The sequence below is a fragment of the Zootoca vivipara genome, chromosome 9 (genome assembly GCF_965207765.1).
Source record: "Zootoca vivipara chromosome 9, rZooViv2.hap1.1, whole genome shotgun sequence".
NCBI lineage: Eukaryota > Metazoa > Chordata > Lepidosauria > Squamata > Lacertidae > Zootoca > Zootoca vivipara.
In genome coordinates, this window is record NC_142592.1 from 66240123 (window position 1) to 66257806 (window position 17684).

Sequence of the window (17684 nt, forward strand, 5' to 3'; positions counted from 1 at the left end):
TGCTCCGGAACACCCTGTGTCTCAACTAATTCACAGGATGAATAGAACAATGCACATTCTATTTGGTACTCTGTACAAGAATGGGGTACCCTGAGAGCAATCTTGATGGAATTTGGCCAATGTGTCTCTGTGTTTGCACAGCAGGTTACTCTCAGCCAACTGGCTCTTAACACTTGCCATTCTGTGTGAAGGGGGAAATACTTGTGTCCAGGACATTATTATTTGGTCAAGAATCTGCTGCATTTGTTATCCCTACACCATTACAAGTGGGCATGTAACTGAATACTTATGCCAAATGATTTTGCACTGGGGAGAGGCAATTAAAGTGTATGCACAGGCAGTAATGGACGATTATGCTCCATTCTGCTATCAGAGCTACTCTTGAATGCCCAAAGGTCAGTTCTGATAGAAGCTCCTATAATGTTAATTCCTGGTGCCCATCTGTGAATTTTGAAGTGCTTTTCTAATATGGACACCTGCTGAGAAGGGTAAATGAGTTGAGCATGTGAATCCTTTGTCTAAGTTCTCAGGATAGGATAAATATCCAGATAAAATCTTTCAATATATTTAGGACCAACTTCACATGGCTGCAGACCAGTTGTACTGGACACTGGGGGAATCAGTAACTGAAGTGGCATGTTGAGCTGATTTTTTAAATTTTGATAAACCCATAAATAAACACAAGTACCCATGCCTTCATAATGTGATAATTGGAAAGAACAGGGATACGAGGCCATTTTATACCTTATGACATTTGTGGAAATGTTGAGTGGAGGTATTGTAGCAGCTCCAAAACAGCTATATTTAAAAGTGGATCTAAATTATTCCACTTCAGTGTGATGACCTGAGTTCCCAAAGTGGGCTTGGCTTCCTTTTCTGGCTTTCCATGTTTTCTCAAGAGAATTGTTTTGCTTTAAACATAAGTGTCTTGGTAATGGGCAGTAATGAAGAATGAAATATGTGGCTGGGGGAAGAAAGGATGTTTAAATGGGGTTTGCTGAAGTGTAGCTTTGATTCTTAAGAAGCCTTCTAAGCCTGTGTAACATTGCACCTTGACTGTTTACCTCGAGAATTCAATCACTTTAAAAGTGGCATTTCCAAGGCCATAACTCGCCCGCATGTGTCTCAACAAATATGAAGTGTCATATAGGCAATTTTTTAGAAAAAATATGGCTGCGTTTTTCACCAAAGGGAGAAAATTAAAGCTCCATTGGCGTCCCCCCACCCTATTTTAATACTACAGTAAATGATTGACACTTCTGTTTGCTTTTTATCAAGGCTTGCCTGAGAGCTTTATGTTGATGTAATAGTTTAGTCTTTGTGTATCATCATTCTTTTTAAAACAGGAAAAGCAAGTGAAAAATGGGGCGTTGGCATTAAATAGCGCTTTTGAGGGAGACCATGAGAGCCTCACCTGCCTTTTAAACTCTGATTTTCCATATCCTTTTTGATCCTCCAAATCAGGGCCACTAAGAAAATGTTCAGGCACTGTAGTAACCCATTCCCAGCCAGAATGTCCAAGAAGGCCATCCTGACAGGGGAAGCTTTGCATTGGTATCTGTGGCCAAACAGAAGGCTGGACTTAATGTCGTTGGAACCCTTAGTAAGGCCTTGTAGATCATACTTCATAGGATGAAAGAGCCTCTGGCATCCTTGAACTCCTTGATGATGCTACAATTAATTAGTTTGAATAGGACTTGAATCAGAATCTGTGTTACAATAATGAATTGTCTCTGAGCATGTGCGGATGCTCATATTTCCCTTCCAAATGAGTAATCACAGCCAGCCCCAACACCTCTGAAATTAGTGAGCAAGAATTTTTGTCAAGAAGGTCACAGCTCAGAGGTAGACTTGACAGTTCTTTTAAAAAATGAAGAAATGAGTCTCTAGACTACAGTCTATGTTTTGGTAAATGCTTCCAAATCCAAGTTTTGGTATCTGTCTCCATTATTGTCTTACCGTTGATGCTCAGTGAACTTAAAACTTGTGTGTCAAAACAAAGCTCATTTCTCATACTAACGATGCCTTGGATTTTTAAATGAAATATTGTTTAATTTGCTTCAAGCTATTTATGCTCTCTGCTTACCTCTTGCAGTTCTTAAGACGTGAGCGCTGAATTCCTGCAAAACGAGATTTTCTTTTTTGTTGCCGGTCACCTTTGTTTTAATTGCTTCGTGATGAAGTCTTTCCAGTGCTGCAGGGGAATCATGAACTGATAAAATTAAACAGAATTGCTGGAGCATTTATCAGCCATTGGTTTTATTAAATCATGTCTCAGAAGGGCACCTTAAACATTGTGTCAAATGTACATTTGCAGTGTAATTGTAGCCACTGGTTTGGCCCTTCTCTGCGCTTGAGATTTCTGTTTACTTCCAAAGTGTGTGTAGAAATTCCTATAGATTGTAGTTGGTGAACAAATCTCTTTTGCATCTTGATGTCTTTGATTGTCAACTGAATTTGCATGCACCAATGGCAAAAATAGCTCTAGGGCAGGAGTGGCTAACCTGTGACTCTACATGTGCTATTGGACTGCCGTTTCCATCATCTGCAGCCAGCACAGCCAGTGGTCAGGATGATAAGAGTTGTGATTCATCTGGCAGGCCACATGTAGCTACTCCTGGTGTAGAGGTTAAGAGCAAGCCTACACTGGGGGAGGAACCTTTTGTCCTGGCAGGCTCGATCTTTACCTCCCCAACACAGGACATCTGATGATGTCAGATGAACGATAGGTGGGCCGTTACGCCTGTCTTTCAAAATTAACCTATGGGGATAGGGGGAGGGGTCTGCTTCACCAATGTATTCGTCTCTGCTTATCAGTCCTCTCTTCAGCGGTATGAGCAAGCCTTACCCCTCAGTCATGAGTCCTGTGGAGGTATTGTAGAGAGGGTGCTTGGATATTAAGCAAGAGAGGGTGGAGATTAGGAAGCTGGAGGTAGGGGAGGGTCCTAGTGGGCTGGGGGAGAAGGATCTGGGATCCCAGGAAGAGACACGAGGTCTGAGTATAGTTTCAAGTTGGAGGAGGAGATCCAGGTTAAGTCCTGTTGCTTTGGCTGTGTGCCAGTTCTTGGTGGGGCAGGCTTAGCCATTGTAGAATTGCATCCATCAGTTGGTGTCACCCAGTGATGACAGTTGATTGGCAGGTGGGAAAATGGCCTTATGGGCCATCTTGGACCTCCATGGTGGTCCAAGATTATATTGCAGGCTGGTGGTTCCCCAACCCTGTCTTACAATGACAAGCAAATAAATATATTGTCAAAATGCACCTTTCCCATCAAACCTTGACTTAACTCCTTGCCGCTTACTGGAATTAAGGCTAAGTATCTGTACTTGAACATCCATTTCCTGCTCCCTGGGACAGGGTCCTGCATTTTTACTTGTTTAAAATATCATAATCATTGTTGTTGGCATAATAATTTGACCAGAGGAGAAACTTGGAACACTGGGTACTGAGAATTCTGAGTAGTAGTTAAAATATATCATGGATTCTCTTCACAGGTTTCAGCAGTGGATTCCCTGGAGGGACCCCTTCTTCAGGTGGAGGGACTTAGCGACCTGAGACTGGAGCTTCACAGTAAGAAGATGAATATGCACTTGGTGCTAATAGACGAACTTCACCGCCATCTTTACATTAAATCCACCAATAGGGTTGGACAACGGAACAAAGAAAAATGGAAACAAAGGTTAGTGCATTCTGATGCAGTAGAGAAGGCTTTGTTCTTGTGATGAGCAGGACGTTGTTTGGGAAAGAGCTGTCTAGACTAAGTCAAACCTGAATAAATATTCAGTTGGTCAGAGAGAAACATGAGCTTGCTGCAGCTTTCAAGAGGCAATGTAGAAAAGCATTTTTATGGCTGGCCAAGTGCTCTAGGACCATTTTAAGCTGTAAGATATTTGAAGACGACTTAATACCAAACTTAGGGATGCGGGTGGCTCTGTGGCCTAAACCACAGAGTCTAGGGCTTGCCGATCAGAAGGTCGGTGGTTCAAATCCCTGCGATGGGGTGAGCTCCTGTTACTCGGTCCCTACTCCTGCCAACCTAGCAGTTTGAAAGCATGCCAAAGTGCAAGTAGATAAGGTAGGTAAATGGCATTTCCGTGCACTGCTCTGGTTCGCCAGAAGCAGCTTAGTCATGCTGGCCACATGACCCAGAAGCTGTCTGCGGACAAACGCCGGCTCCCTCGGCCATTAAAGTGAGATGAGCCCCGCAACCCCAGAGTCATCCGCGACTGGACTTAATGGTCAGGGGTCCCTTTACCTTTACCTTTAATACCAAACTGGCACACTGGTCCATCTAGCCTAGTCCTGTCTATGAAAACCAGCAGAGGACTTCCAGGGTCTGGGGCAAACTTATTTTTTTCATCCTTTTATTTGAGATATCAGGGAATGAAGCTGGGACCTTATGATTGACTGGTTATTTAATTTCTATACCTCTTAATATATTAAGAATATATCTAAGATGTGTACAGAAAACTGAAGAAACAACAGACAGCTTAAACAAAATATTACAAAAATGCAGTTACATATATGTATAAATCAATGTCAATTCATTTCCCCCCTGACACACTCTCCCTCTCAGCCTCTGGGTTCTCACCCAGGGTCCATCAAACTCTCAGCTCACCCACAAAAGTCTCCTAATGAGAAGAGATCCTGGAAACAGTGTACATCACCCTAGTCTCTTACTCTAGACTTGCTTTTATGGGCTGGTTCAAGGTGGATGGTACTGCCTCAGGCTCCCCACAGCTGTGTTCCATTCAGCTTCACTCTCCACACCCAGTTCCAGGTACAGCAGGTTTGCTGAGTTTCCCAGGGAGTCAAAAGGATGGTAAGAGGTCACAGCTCACAGCCCTTCTTCACCCTCTGTCTTCTCTTCCTCCTCCTCCTCCTCCTCCTCCTCAAGCTGCTTTGCCACTGAGCCTTTTCTCTTTACTGTTTTAGTATCTATCCTATGATTATAAGAATATAAGAAGAGCCTGCTGGATCAGCTATCTAGTCCTGCATCCTGTTCTCACAGTGATCAGCCAGATGCCTGCGGTCATGAGCACAGTAACTTTCTGTCAATCTGCAATTCCCAGCGACTGGTATTCAGATGCATAATGCCTCTTGACCATGGAGGTAGAACAATAGCCACGGTGACTAGTACTGGTAGCTGTTAATAGCCTTGTCAATATAGACAATGCAGAACTGGACAATTTTCACTGAAAGAAAGCTTCAAAGTGAGAGCCCTCCTTCTCATTTTAATGGTCATGGGATTGAGAGGGGAGACAGGAAAATGACACACTGTAGATTCTGGTGCCTGAAATATCTGTTTCATGTCACCTGATGGTAAGACCAGTTCTGGTCATAGACCAGGATAATGGAGCTTTGTACCTGAATTGGGCACTTTTACTTTTGATTCAACCATGAGTGGGGAGCATCCATGGGTGAAGGATCTGCTTGGTGAAGAGCAGTAGTCTTCCCATTTGCACCTCCATTTGTTGACTATGTCTGCTTCAGGAGTTGATTTCAAGTTTCATTTTTCTCTGCTACAGTTTGCTTGTGAAGGATGCCTCCCCTGTGCCTCTGCTCGATGTGACTAGCCTGTCTACTCCTCGCAAGTACCTTGACTCCTCTCAGTTCAGCACTTCTGGAAGCTCCAGTGGTGAGTGGCAAAATAATAAAAGACGTTTCCATATGCCTTTTTCGTTAAGTGTGTGTGTGGTTGAAGTAAGCAGGAATGGTTGAAGTAAGCATGAATATCAGGCCTGGAGACGACCCAAGCTGTAGTAAGGGGGTTGCGATATCAGTTTTCTAATCTCATGTGTTTGCTTACAGTCACGTTCAGTTGTGCTTACAAGGCTGCCCCCAGTACCAGGCATATAACAGGAGCAGCTACATATTAGGTGCAAATGCTACAATCCCAAACCATTGTTGTTAGTAGAACCCCCCCTTTTTGGGGGGGGGGAAGGGTGTGTGAGATGGAGAACCAATAGTGGAGAGTGGAGAAATGAACAGAACCTTAGTTAAAATTGTGGAATTCATAATTTCTGAGTAGAACATGTCTGGTGTGTGTGTGTGTGTGTGTGTTCCCAGTTTGCATCTGTTTTGGAGATGTTTTAAAGATGCTATTTTTTCACTCCCCCCCCCACTGGACTCCTTTGGGAGGAAAGGTGTGATATAAATTTAATAAACAAATAACTAAATAACAGTGAAGCACAATGCCACATCCTGGTTATTTTGTTGGTCCCTTTCTACACATTTTCCAGCCCCACAATACACTTCCCCCCGCCCAATGGGATGAGCAGCACTGTATACAGTATAGCAGATGTGGATTCAGTATTGTATAGCATAGCATTGTAGATTTACTTAAGGCATGATGATACTGGCTGGCTCATTTTCAGTCAATTTCCTAATAATCCCTTCCGTGGATTTTGCCTTTTTGCTTTGCCACTTCACATTGATTTGATGTGTTCAGTGAGCTATATATAATCTCTCTATATAGATTACTGCAATGTATTATACATAGGGCTGATTCTGAAGACAGTTCAGAAACTTCAGCAGGTGCAGAATTTGGCAGCCAGATGGCTCACCAGGGCAAGATGGTTTGAGCATATTACACTGATCTTGCCCCTATTCTGCTGGCTGTCAGTTTGTTTCTGGTTCCAGTTCAAAGTGCTGGTTTTGAGCTATAAGGCCTTAAACAGCTCAGGACCCCAATACCTCAAAGACCGCCTCTCCCCATATGAACCAACCCGGACCATTCAATCATCATCTGAGGCCCTTCTTTGTGTGCCTCCTCCACAAGAGGTTTGGAGGGTGACAGCACGAGAACAGGGCCTTTTCTTTGGTGGCTCCTTGTTTGTGGAATGCTCTCCCCAGGGAGGTTCACCTGGTGCCTTCATTATGTATCTTTAGGTGCCAGGCAAAATTGTTTCTCTGCAACCAGGCCTTGGGGTGATCATTATTCCACAACCCTTTATATTGGCTTGCTTTTATTTTATTTTGCCTTTTGTCTTCTCAGTTTGCAGACCACCCTGTAATCTTCAGATGAAGAGTGGTATATAAATTTAATTAATAACAACAGTAATCCCAGCCCTAAGATATCTTTCTTGATTAATCACTACCACTTCTGACCCCATCAATCTCTGTGTGTGAAATTTAGGGTATTTGCCCCATTGAATTTCCTTCTTCATTTTGCAATTTTGTGTAAGGTAAATATTATGGAGCTGATTCCATGATTCAATTTTTTTTGAGAGATTGTCCTTGCATATGATTGGGCAGAGTACTGTTTAGAAGTGGGAAAAGACAAGAAATTATTGAGAGTCTTTACAGTGCTCCTACCTATTTGCTTATTAGTGATGCAAATTGGTGCAAGGGAAAGTTCAGCAAGGGGAATTCTGCCGGAGGTGGAGTTTCACAAACTCTCAAAGTAGCCCAGTGGGGCCCCATGAACCTCTGTCCTTTGAGATAAAAAGATGCAGTAGAAGCAGGGCATAATACAGAGAAGCATAAATTATGCAGAGTGTGGCATAAAATTTTACTACCTGCTCGTAAAAAGCAGGCAGCTAGTGAAATACACTCTGATAAATAGTAGCAAAATTTGATCACTCACATGACCATAAAAAAACAAGACCCAAGAGGGTGTTCCTTAGCTGATATATTCTTTGTGATGATTTGGGCAGTGGGATGGGACTCGAGTGGTTTAATGCCGCCTTGCCTAAATGATGCATCATACAGATTAGTCTGACATCGAATTAGAAAGTTGGTTTTTATGGGATGAATCATTGACTTGGGAAAGGACTTAGAGAAATCATTAGTTAGAGGGTGATTAATCTGCAGAGGTCAATGCTTTCTATTCCTAGGGTGTTGAAATTCTTTGTAAACACCTCTTGGTTCAGGTTTGTTTTGTTTCTGCTTTGAAGTGGTGAAGACTGTTATTTTTTTCCCCTGAACCAACTTGTATTGAAGCAGGAATATGCATGCATGGTCCAGAGGATTTTTCTAAATTCTGGAGTGCCATTAAACCCCTAGTGTGCCCTACATATCTGTCTAGGTTGGTAAATTTTGGCAGGTGGGATAAGAAAAGAGGCAAGGGAATATCAGGTGGCAGAAAAGTTTTGAATAGGTGCCCCCTTTCCTAACATGGAAATGCAGCAGTGGCAATAAAGTTTGGCAGTTTAATTTCTGGCTGCTGTACATCTGTCCTTCCAGGAAATAGTTGTGTCACCAATGAGCACATACCCCCCAATCATAAAATAATGTTATAGGAGAAAAAGGAAGAGATGTTGGGCTCAGGCCACTTTGCTGTTTCTATTCTCTGGGTAGTCATGGGACGAGGGGCTGGCCTGGGCTGCACGGCTCTGGACATTGGACCTGAGGTCTAGACCTAGATGCACCACTGCCATGGGGATATAATAACTGCCTCTTTAGTAATTCCCCCACCTCCATATTTTCCAGGGAGGGATATTAGCTTGACGGAGATCAAGGAAGATTTAGAGATGGATCCTGAGGAGAACAGCTCTATCTTTATGGGCATCCTCATCAAAGGCCTGGCCAAACTGAGGAAGATTCCAGAGACCGTGAAAGCCACCCAGGATCGCCTGGAGCAGGAGCTGAAGCAAATCGTCAAGAGATCTACCACTCAGGTGGCAGACAGTGGTTACCAGAGGGGAGAGAACATAGTCCAGGAAAACCAGCCGAGGTAAGAGCATTGCATTAAAGAAGGCCTCAAAATAAAGAGCATTCCTGGTGTTAATTCTCACCAGTTTTGCACATTCACTCATTTTAATATTGATGGTTATGCTGATTATTTCATGGTGTCCTGCATAAAGAATGGTTCTTGATTGTAGACTGGGCATATAGATTCTATATCTTTAGCATTGCCTCAAGCGATCTTAGCAAAATATATGCTAAATCTTTAAAATAAAATGTAATTAACTCTCAATATTGTGAGAGAAACATCTGAAAAAGTGATAGCATGGGTAGTAAAGGATTGAAAGGAAGAAGGTCAAATTTCATCTTTTCAACTCACAACTTTTTCACATTCAAAGACAACAATTGCAGAATAAGAATATTTTGAATAATAATGCAGCACGTCAACTGATCATAGTTCTGCATCTGCCATGTTCATGAAAATGACATGCAAGTTAAGTTAATTACCTACTGTAATGCAAGTTGTTTTTCACACATTGTGTCATGTATATAATTTCTGTTAATGTTTCAGTGTCTGCAGTTTCTCCCTTTCCCTTTTAAGAATAGGCAACTAGTATATTGCAGAAAACTACTGGTTTTCCCAGTAGTGATGTATGGAAGTGAGAGCTGGACCATAAAGAAGGCTGATCGTCGAAGAATTGATGCTTTTGAATTATGGTGCTGGAGGAGACTCTTGAGAGTCCCATGGACTGCTAGAAGATCAAACCTATCCATTCTTAAGGAAATCAGCCCTGAGTGCTCCCTGGAAGGACAGATCGTGAAGCTGAGGCTCCAATACTTTGGCCACCTCATGAGAAGAGAAGAATCCTTGGAAAAGACCCTGATGTTGGGAAAGATGGAGGGCACAAGGAGAAGGGGATGACAGAGGACGAGATGGTTGGACAGTGTTCTCGAAGCTACGAACATGAGTTTGACCAAACTGCGGGAGGCAGTGCAAGACAGGAGTGCCTGGCGTGCTATGGTCCATGGGGTCACGAAGAGTCGGACACGACTAAACGACTAAACAACAACAACATATTGCAGAGAGATCTTTCTATACAGAAGGTGTGAGAGAAGAGGAGCTGGATGACTGAGTTAATGGGTAGCCTGAAGCTGTTGATCCTGAAATGGTGGCTGTCTCATTTTATTCCAAGAAATGCCTCTTTAGGTACCAAGGTGCTGTCACACCAAGGTACTTTCAAGGGTTGATTCTGTTGTCTGTCTGTCTTGTCATCAAAGCATGTATCAATGCAGATTGGCAGAAATCAGACTTGAAAGGCTTATTGAGTCATTATAGGCTGCATAAAGAACACAGTTTTTGGAACATGCCAAAAGTGAACCTACTCCACTGCAGCTTCCTCTTCCCTATCATGACCAGTCAGGTGCCTTTGAGCATCCTCAAGCAGGACACGAAGACACTAATCCTCCTTTGCTGTTTCTGCCGTGCAAGCAGCCAGCTTTTTGTGGCATACTGCCTGTGAACATGAAGGCTTCATTGGGGTGTTGCGAATAGTAACCGCAGATAGACCTTTCCTCCTCCGCGGGTTTGTCTAATCCTCTTTAAAAGCCATATGCACTAGTGTCCATCACCACACTTTTTTGTTTATAACTAAGATTTCAGAAGAGGCGGGTTTCATGAAACAAAATACCCTAACTATAAATGACCGGGGTGTTTTTACAATGAAGAAGCTAGACCCACTTCTGTAGGGAGGGAGTTGGACAATTTACAGGTTGCCACAGATAAAACATCTGCTGGGTCACCATTCTCTGCACTTGTGAGGGTGGTGGAACCCTCTATGCTGATCTTAATTATGTTTTGTGTGATGAACTACTTTATTAGTCTGCCCAAGGTATATTGCCAATCAAGTTTCAAAGGATGACCCCAAGCTCTGGTATTATATGAGTGGAAGAAAACATTCTGTAACCACTTTTTCAGAATTCTTAAAACATTTTTTTAATGTGCTCTCCTAATTACCTTTATAAATCTCCAAATGTTTTAGCATTTCCTCACAGGGAAAGTGCTTCCACCTGTTGATCATTTTGGATGCCCTTTTCATACCCTTTATATTTCACTTGTGGGTGTTCAGATGAACAGGACTGCTTCAATTAATATTGGAATTGAAAGAAGCCAAAAGCTACACAGGTGGGGAAGTTATTCCTCTCTCCCTCTTAGAACAATGAAGTCAGAAAAGCCTGGTAGAGAAGTGTGAATTGGCTAAATTATCATAACATGCCAAGGAGAGTCTCTTTTACTGTTAACAACTGCCTTGTTTCCCCATCTCACATTTTTGACAACTTTGAATTTTGAAGAGGAGGAATTTGACTCTGAATGCTTGTTTCTTCCTTTAAAAGGCTCGGATTTTTTAGCTAAAGTTAGCCAAGAGCTTTGCAAATGCATGCTTTTGTGCTGATTTTTAAACATTTTCCCCTGCCATTTGTCTACCCTTCTGACTGCTGCTGTCTTGCTCTTTCCTGGAGCAGAATATTGTCTCATGGTTCTAACATGGGGGTAGGGGGGGGGAGCGGACAGCTGCTTGGACTAGAAGAGGCAGTTGTGACAAGTGCGTTGCCCTTATGTTAATGTTTTCTATGAAAGATAGGGAACTATGTGAGAAAACAGTTTTGAGAAAAGTTATTTAGAACTTTAAACAATCCAGAATATTTTGTGTATGCATATGTTTTAAAAGGCAGCCCTGTTTAGGGAAGCTTTTAATGTTTGATGGATTTCTGTATTTTAATATTTTGTTGGAAGCCGCCCAGAGTGGCTGGGGGAACCCAGCCAGATGGGCGGGGTATAAATAATAAATTACTACTACTACTACTACTACTACTACTACTACTACTACTACTATTTTGGGCCCACAAAAAACCTTGATAACACGGCTAGATAAAAAAGCTTTAAAAATATGAAAGATCAGCACCTAATAGAGCAAAAATCTCATGACAAATGGGGCAATATTTCATTGGCCTCCAAGACAATCAATCAAAAGGAGGGAGGGCCAGATACGTTTAATCCTTGTATGCTCAAACAGAGGGTGACAGTCAAGCTACTCGGTAGTCATCCTTGACTCACCTATGAATGGTTAAGGAAAGGTATCTGTAGTGAGGTCATGTGGGTATCTGACCTATAGGGATCTCATGGGACCCTCTTAGCATTATGTGAGTAGGCTACGTGTTTAAAAGGGGCAGGGTTGGATAAAGGATATAAAAGTGGGAATTCCTATATGAAAGGATTATGTCCCAGCATGGAATTCTGATCCTACTGGAAGGAGTTTCCAGCAAGAGACAAGGTTTGTGAGCCAAGAGAGAGATCTCTAGGGCAGGCATCACTGCATCAAATAGAAGCAGAGTAATTGCTCTTGGAATCGAAGCTCAGTTGTGTCAAGTTTACGCTAAGGGTTTTTTGTTTCACCAGTGAAAGCTGAATTTGATATGTTAATGTTTCAAACTCGATAAGTTAAAACTTGAGCAGGGTGAACTAACACCCTCCTTGAATTTTTTAACAAGGGGTTTGGGTTTTTGGCCCTTGTGGCTAATGACCTCAAGACTTGGCAGGGTTTGAGTTTTAGATCATCTGTGAACCAGCGCCCTGTGTAATGCCTCTAGGTATTTTGATAGTCAGTGAGCACATTGTCTGTCTGGCTTTCTGCTACTGTACTTAAAACCATAAAATTATTGGTGCCTAATAAAATGACTAATAAAATGTGACAGACCCAAAGGGGTCTTATCACCTTGCTGAGCTGAAATCCAGGCAGCTTGTTAACACTGCTCAGTTTGCTCCAGTCAAAAGGGTACTTCATGGTATTTTAGCCTGGTCAGTGTAGTAACTCTTTGGTACCCAGCAAACCTTTCTGGAAGGCTTCCAGATATGACCAACCTTTTGCCCCTGAGAAGGTTGTGAAAACAATTTGCCATACTGCCCTGGGGTCAGGGCATTTAAGGATGTTTCTGACCTATTCCTGCTGCAGCAGTATACTTTCCCTGCATAGAGATAGGAGGGGAAATGGTGTTTGATTTGTGAACTTGACCTTAGTAGGGCAAATGCTGGTGTAGTGGCAGCCCCCTCTGATGGTAAGAGTACATGGTTCTGAACATCGGGCTCATTCTTGGCAGTCTGTGCTGATGGTTAGAAAACTCCTTTTCTCTCCTTTGGCAGCAAGCCTGTCTGCCCCCTCAGCATGAGCTCCTATTGTGATGTGTTTGTGGACTTTTAAATAGCAATGGTCTTCTCCCATTCTGCAGTGCGAGACTAGTACAGTGGTACCTAGGGTTACAGATGCTTCAGGTTACAGACGCTTCAGGTTACAGACTCCACTAACCCTGAAGTAGTACCTCGGGTTAAGAACTTTGCTTCAGGATGAGAACAGAAATCGCGTGGCGGCAGTGGGAGACCCCATTAGCTAAAGTGATACCTCAGGTTAAGAACACAGTGGTACCTCGGTTTATGAACACAATTGGTTCCGGAAGTCTGTTCATAAACTGAAGCGTTCATAAACTGAAGCGAACTTTCCCATTGAAAGTAATGGAAAGTTGATTAATCTGTTCCAGAAGGTCTGTGGAGTACTTAAACTGAAACGTTCATAAACTGAAGCGAACTTTCCCATTGAAAGTAATGGAAAGTGGATTAATCAGTTCCAGACGGGTCCGTGGAGTACTCAACCTGAAGCGTACTTAACCCGAAGCATGGGTGTAATTGGTTCCGGAAGTCTGTTCATAAACTGAAGCGTTCATAAACTGAAGCGAACTTTCCCATTGTAAGTAATGGAAAGTGAATTAATCCGTTCCAGATGGGTCTGCGGCGTTCGTAAACCGAAAATTAGTAAACCGAGGTGTTCATAAACCGAGGTTCCGCTGCAGTTTCAAGTTAAGAACGGACCTCCAGAACGAATTAAGTTCTTAAGCTGAGGTACCATTGTAGGTGGATGTTTGTCTAACTTTTTTCAACACATTTGTGCAGTATACAATCTGGTTGGGTGTAAGAAGACGGGCATTGGGGGAATGTGTAATCCATGGTGGTAGGCCATGTGCATGGAGTGCTTTTTAATTGAATCATTTCTGTTCTCTAATTCTGTGTCTGAAGTCCAGTCCCACCAGATCTATATTGTTTATGTCACTTTGGGTTTCGGGAAGTAAGTTCACCTTTGGTTTTCATTGTTCTCATTAGCAAGCGTTAAAACCATTTTATGAGGCCAGCTTCCCTTTTTATTTGCTTTCAGTGTGAAGGGACAGTAGTTTATAAAGTTTACATGGTTGAAAATCAGTTGCACACCTCTGCTCCTCTACCAGTTAAGAACAATGTAGAGGTCTTCTTGCATATAAAAGTGAGAAGCCAAAATGCAAAGAAAAAAAGGAAATAAAAGCAATTTCAAATGTAATATCTTTAGATATTTCACAGTACCACATACTTATTAAGAACAATTATTAAAACAATCCATCTCCATTAGCCATAAGATTAATTTTGACTTGCCAAATATATTTATACCATATGGTCTTTGCTGTTGACTCATATTTAAATAGCTTTCAGAAAAAGTGTAGAATTTGCAAAATTCACTGTGGCTTCTGATTAATTTCTGAAGTTACTCAAAGACATTGTTCTGCCTTAGAAATTTCTCAATTTGGGGGAGGGGTGCTGGGGGGGGAAGAATGGGGAAAGCCCCATTGGGCAAGTGGATGCCCTTGTGCAGGGCCTTTGCTGATAAGGTTCAAAAGATTGACCCCACCCTTAGTTAGCAAAATTAATGTTCATAAAGAAGGTTTTTTTAAGTTTCAATATTGTGTTTCAGAGTTACAGGATGTACATTTCTTTTTTTTCCAAGATAAATTTTTATTCATTTTTTTTTCATAAAGATATTAACAATCATACATATTACATATAATTCATTCTATGTGACTTCCTTCCAACCCATAAGTGGTAACTTCTGTCAAACTTACTTCGTATTTTCTATTTACAAACTACTCATCACACTATAGAGGTTATGTTACTACCCCTAACGCTCTCATGCCCAGATAGTTTCCTTTAGCATATTCTATAAATTTACTCCACTCAGCTTGGAACTTCACATCATCCGAGTCACGTACCCTGTGTGTTAATTTGGCTAATTCCATAAACTCTAGGACCTTCGACTGCCACTCAACTATAGATGGTATATCATTTGTTTTCCATTTCTGAGCAATAAGAATCCTGGCAGCCACTGTGGCGTACATAAAGAATCTTATATCTGATTTTGGGATTTCCTTATCGACTAAACCCAGCAGAAAGGCCTCAGGCTTCTTCGGGAAGGTAAGTTTCAAGATTTTTTTAAGTTCGTTGTAAACCAGATCCCAAAATTGTTTTATCCTGTCGCACCCCCACCACATGTGGAAAAATTCCCCCACCGATGTTTTGCATTTCCAGCACCATTTGTTCTGGTTCCTGTACATCTTAGATAATTTTGCTGGCGTTAGGTACCAGCGGTAAACAAGTTTCATTACATTCTCCTTAAGTACAGTACAGGCTGTAAAATTGATATTTTGTTTCCACAATTTTGACCACATATCGGATGAGATGTTGTGCCCGAAATCTCTGGCCCATTTAATCATAGAATCCTTGACAGCCTCGTCCATAGTATGCCAGTCCAGAAGTAGACTATACATTTTAGATAGCAGTTTGTAATTGTTACCTAATAACTCAATTTGGAATCTAGATTTCTTATCTTCAAAACCAAGTTCTTTTTTATCCTTATTAAATAGATCATTTATTTGATAATATTGCAACCATCCTGCTAATTTATCCTTGATTTGATCATACGTTTTTAATTTGTGACCTTCGTTTGTTTTGATAATGATGTCTTCATAAATAAGGCCTTTCTTATCCATATTGATCTTCCGGATAGCTAGTACATTCAGAGGGGACACCCACAAGGGCATTTTCTTTTCAAGTAGGGCCTTATTACGGTCCCAAACTTCAAGTATTGAACGTCTAAATATGTGGTTAGTAAAGCCCTTGTGGGCTTTCGCCTTGTTGTGACAGAGGTATGCATGCCACCCAAAACGATTTGTGTAACCTTCAAGGTCCAGTAGATCTGAATTCTCCAACAAGATCCAGTCCCTTAACCATACAAGGCTTGCTGCCTCATAGTAAAGTTTCAGGTCAGGCAAGGCGAATCCTCCTCTCTCTTTTTTGTCAACTAAGATTTTTAACTTGATCCTAGGTTTTTTCCCTAACCATACAAACTTTGATAATTCTCTTTGCCAATCTTTAAATTGGGAGACTCCTTTTACTATAGGAATATTCTGAAAAAGAAATAAAAATCTTGGTAGAATATTCATTTTGATGACCGCGATTCTACCCCAAAGGGATAGCTTCAAATTTTTCCAATTATCTAAATCTTTCTTGATATCTTTCCAGGCCGAATCATAATTATCTTGAAACAAATTTAAATTTTTTGAGGTTAACCAGATTCCCAGATATTTTATTTTTTTAGCACACGATATTCCTATTTGTTTTTCTATCTCTTCACTCTTCTCTCTTCTTATATTTTTCAAAATCATTTTAGTCTTTATCTTATTGATTTTGAAGCCCGCCACCTGACCAAAATCTTCCATAATCTTTAGAGCTTCTGGTAGGCTAGTCTCGGGTTCTTCCACCGTCAAGGCCAGGTCGTCGGCGAACGCCTTAACTTTGTATTCCTTATTCCCGAGCTTGATTCCCCTTATTTCCGGTGTGTTTCTCAGACGGTTGTTTAGAACCTCAATTACAGTTATAAATAGCAGTGGTGATATGGGGCAGCCTTGCCTGGTCCCTTTTGAAATATTGAATTTATCTGATAAATTATTATTTATAATAAGCCTCGCTGATTGATCCGAATAGATTGCCCTGATGCCTCTCATAAACATATCTCCTGTCCCCATTTCTTTTAGATTGTTCAGCATGAAATGCCAGGAGACGTTGTCAAACGCCTTCTCCGCGTCGACGAACAAAAGCGCTGCTTGTTTCTCGTTTCTTACCTCTAAGTATTCAATTATGTTTATGATATTTCTGATGTTTTCCTTCATTTGGCGGCCCGGTAAAAAGCCCGCCTGGTCTCTATGTATTATCGCATTTAGTACATGTTTTAATCTATCAGCCAAGATATCTGCGAATAATTTGTAATCATTATTTAATAAAGAAATGGGCCTATAGTTTTTAACATTTTGAGAGTCTGCATCTTTTTTTGGAATCAACGTGATGAAAGCTTCCTTCCAGGTGTTTGGTATCGTCCCCGTATTGAGAATATTATTCATCACTTCGCACAATATTGGTGCAATTTGGGTAACTAATACTTTATAATATTTGGCCGAAATCCCGTCGGGACCGGGCGCTTTGCCCAATTTCATCTTATTGATAGCTTTTTCTACTTCTTGAATTGAAATTTCTTTATTCAATAAATCTTTCTTATCTTTTGATATCTCTTGGAGGCCGAATGATCGAATATAATTTTCTATTTTCTTTTTGTCTTCTTTTTCTTTCCTATATAATTCTCTATAGTATCTTTGAAAGACATTTCTTATTTCTTTGGGATCAACTATTTCGACACCTTCTTCTTTAATTGCATTAATTGTACTCTGTTTCTGCCGCATCTTTATCTGCCAAGCCAATAATCTACCCGATTTATTCGCTGATTCAAATTTTTTTTGTCTTAACCATTTGATTTTCCATTCGACCTCCTGGTTGACTAACATTGATAACTGTGTTTGTAATCTTGAGATGGTCTGTTTTAGAGATTCGTCTTTTGGTGAAGTAATTAATCGCTTTTCGCAATGTGTTAATTGTGTCAAAATTTCTTCTTTTCTTTTCCCTTTTTCTTTAACTTTGTGGCTGTTTTTTTGTATCAGAAACCCCCTCATAACCGCTTTACTAGCGTCCCAAACGATGTCAATGGGGGTTTCTTTATTTAAATTCCATTTAAAATAATCCATGATTGTTTCTTTAGCTTTCTCGACTATGTTATTATCATTGAAGAGGGTCTCATTTAATCTCCATCTGGAATTAACTCTG

The 17684-nt window shown here is 41.2% G+C and overlaps 1 protein-coding gene and 1 long non-coding RNA gene across 2 annotated transcripts in view; both read left to right on the top strand.

Annotated features, from left to right (window-relative positions):
- EXOC4 (exocyst complex component 4) overlaps positions 1-17684 on the top strand; it is a 374045-nt gene that overhangs the window by 48548 nt on the left and 307813 nt on the right. The window contains exons 4-6 of the mRNA XM_035126670.3: positions 3496-3680; positions 5530-5639; positions 8435-8678. Of these exons, the coding sequence (XP_034982561.1) occupies positions 3496-3680; positions 5530-5639; positions 8435-8678 (539 nt within the window). The remainder of the gene's footprint in view (positions 1-3495; positions 3681-5529; positions 5640-8434; positions 8679-17684) is intronic.
- LOC148684676 (uncharacterized) lies at positions 12626-16828 on the top strand. The gene is made up of 2 exons (XR_015945805.1): positions 12626-14948; positions 16568-16828. It is a non-coding gene; the product is annotated as an uncharacterized LOC148684676 (long non-coding RNA).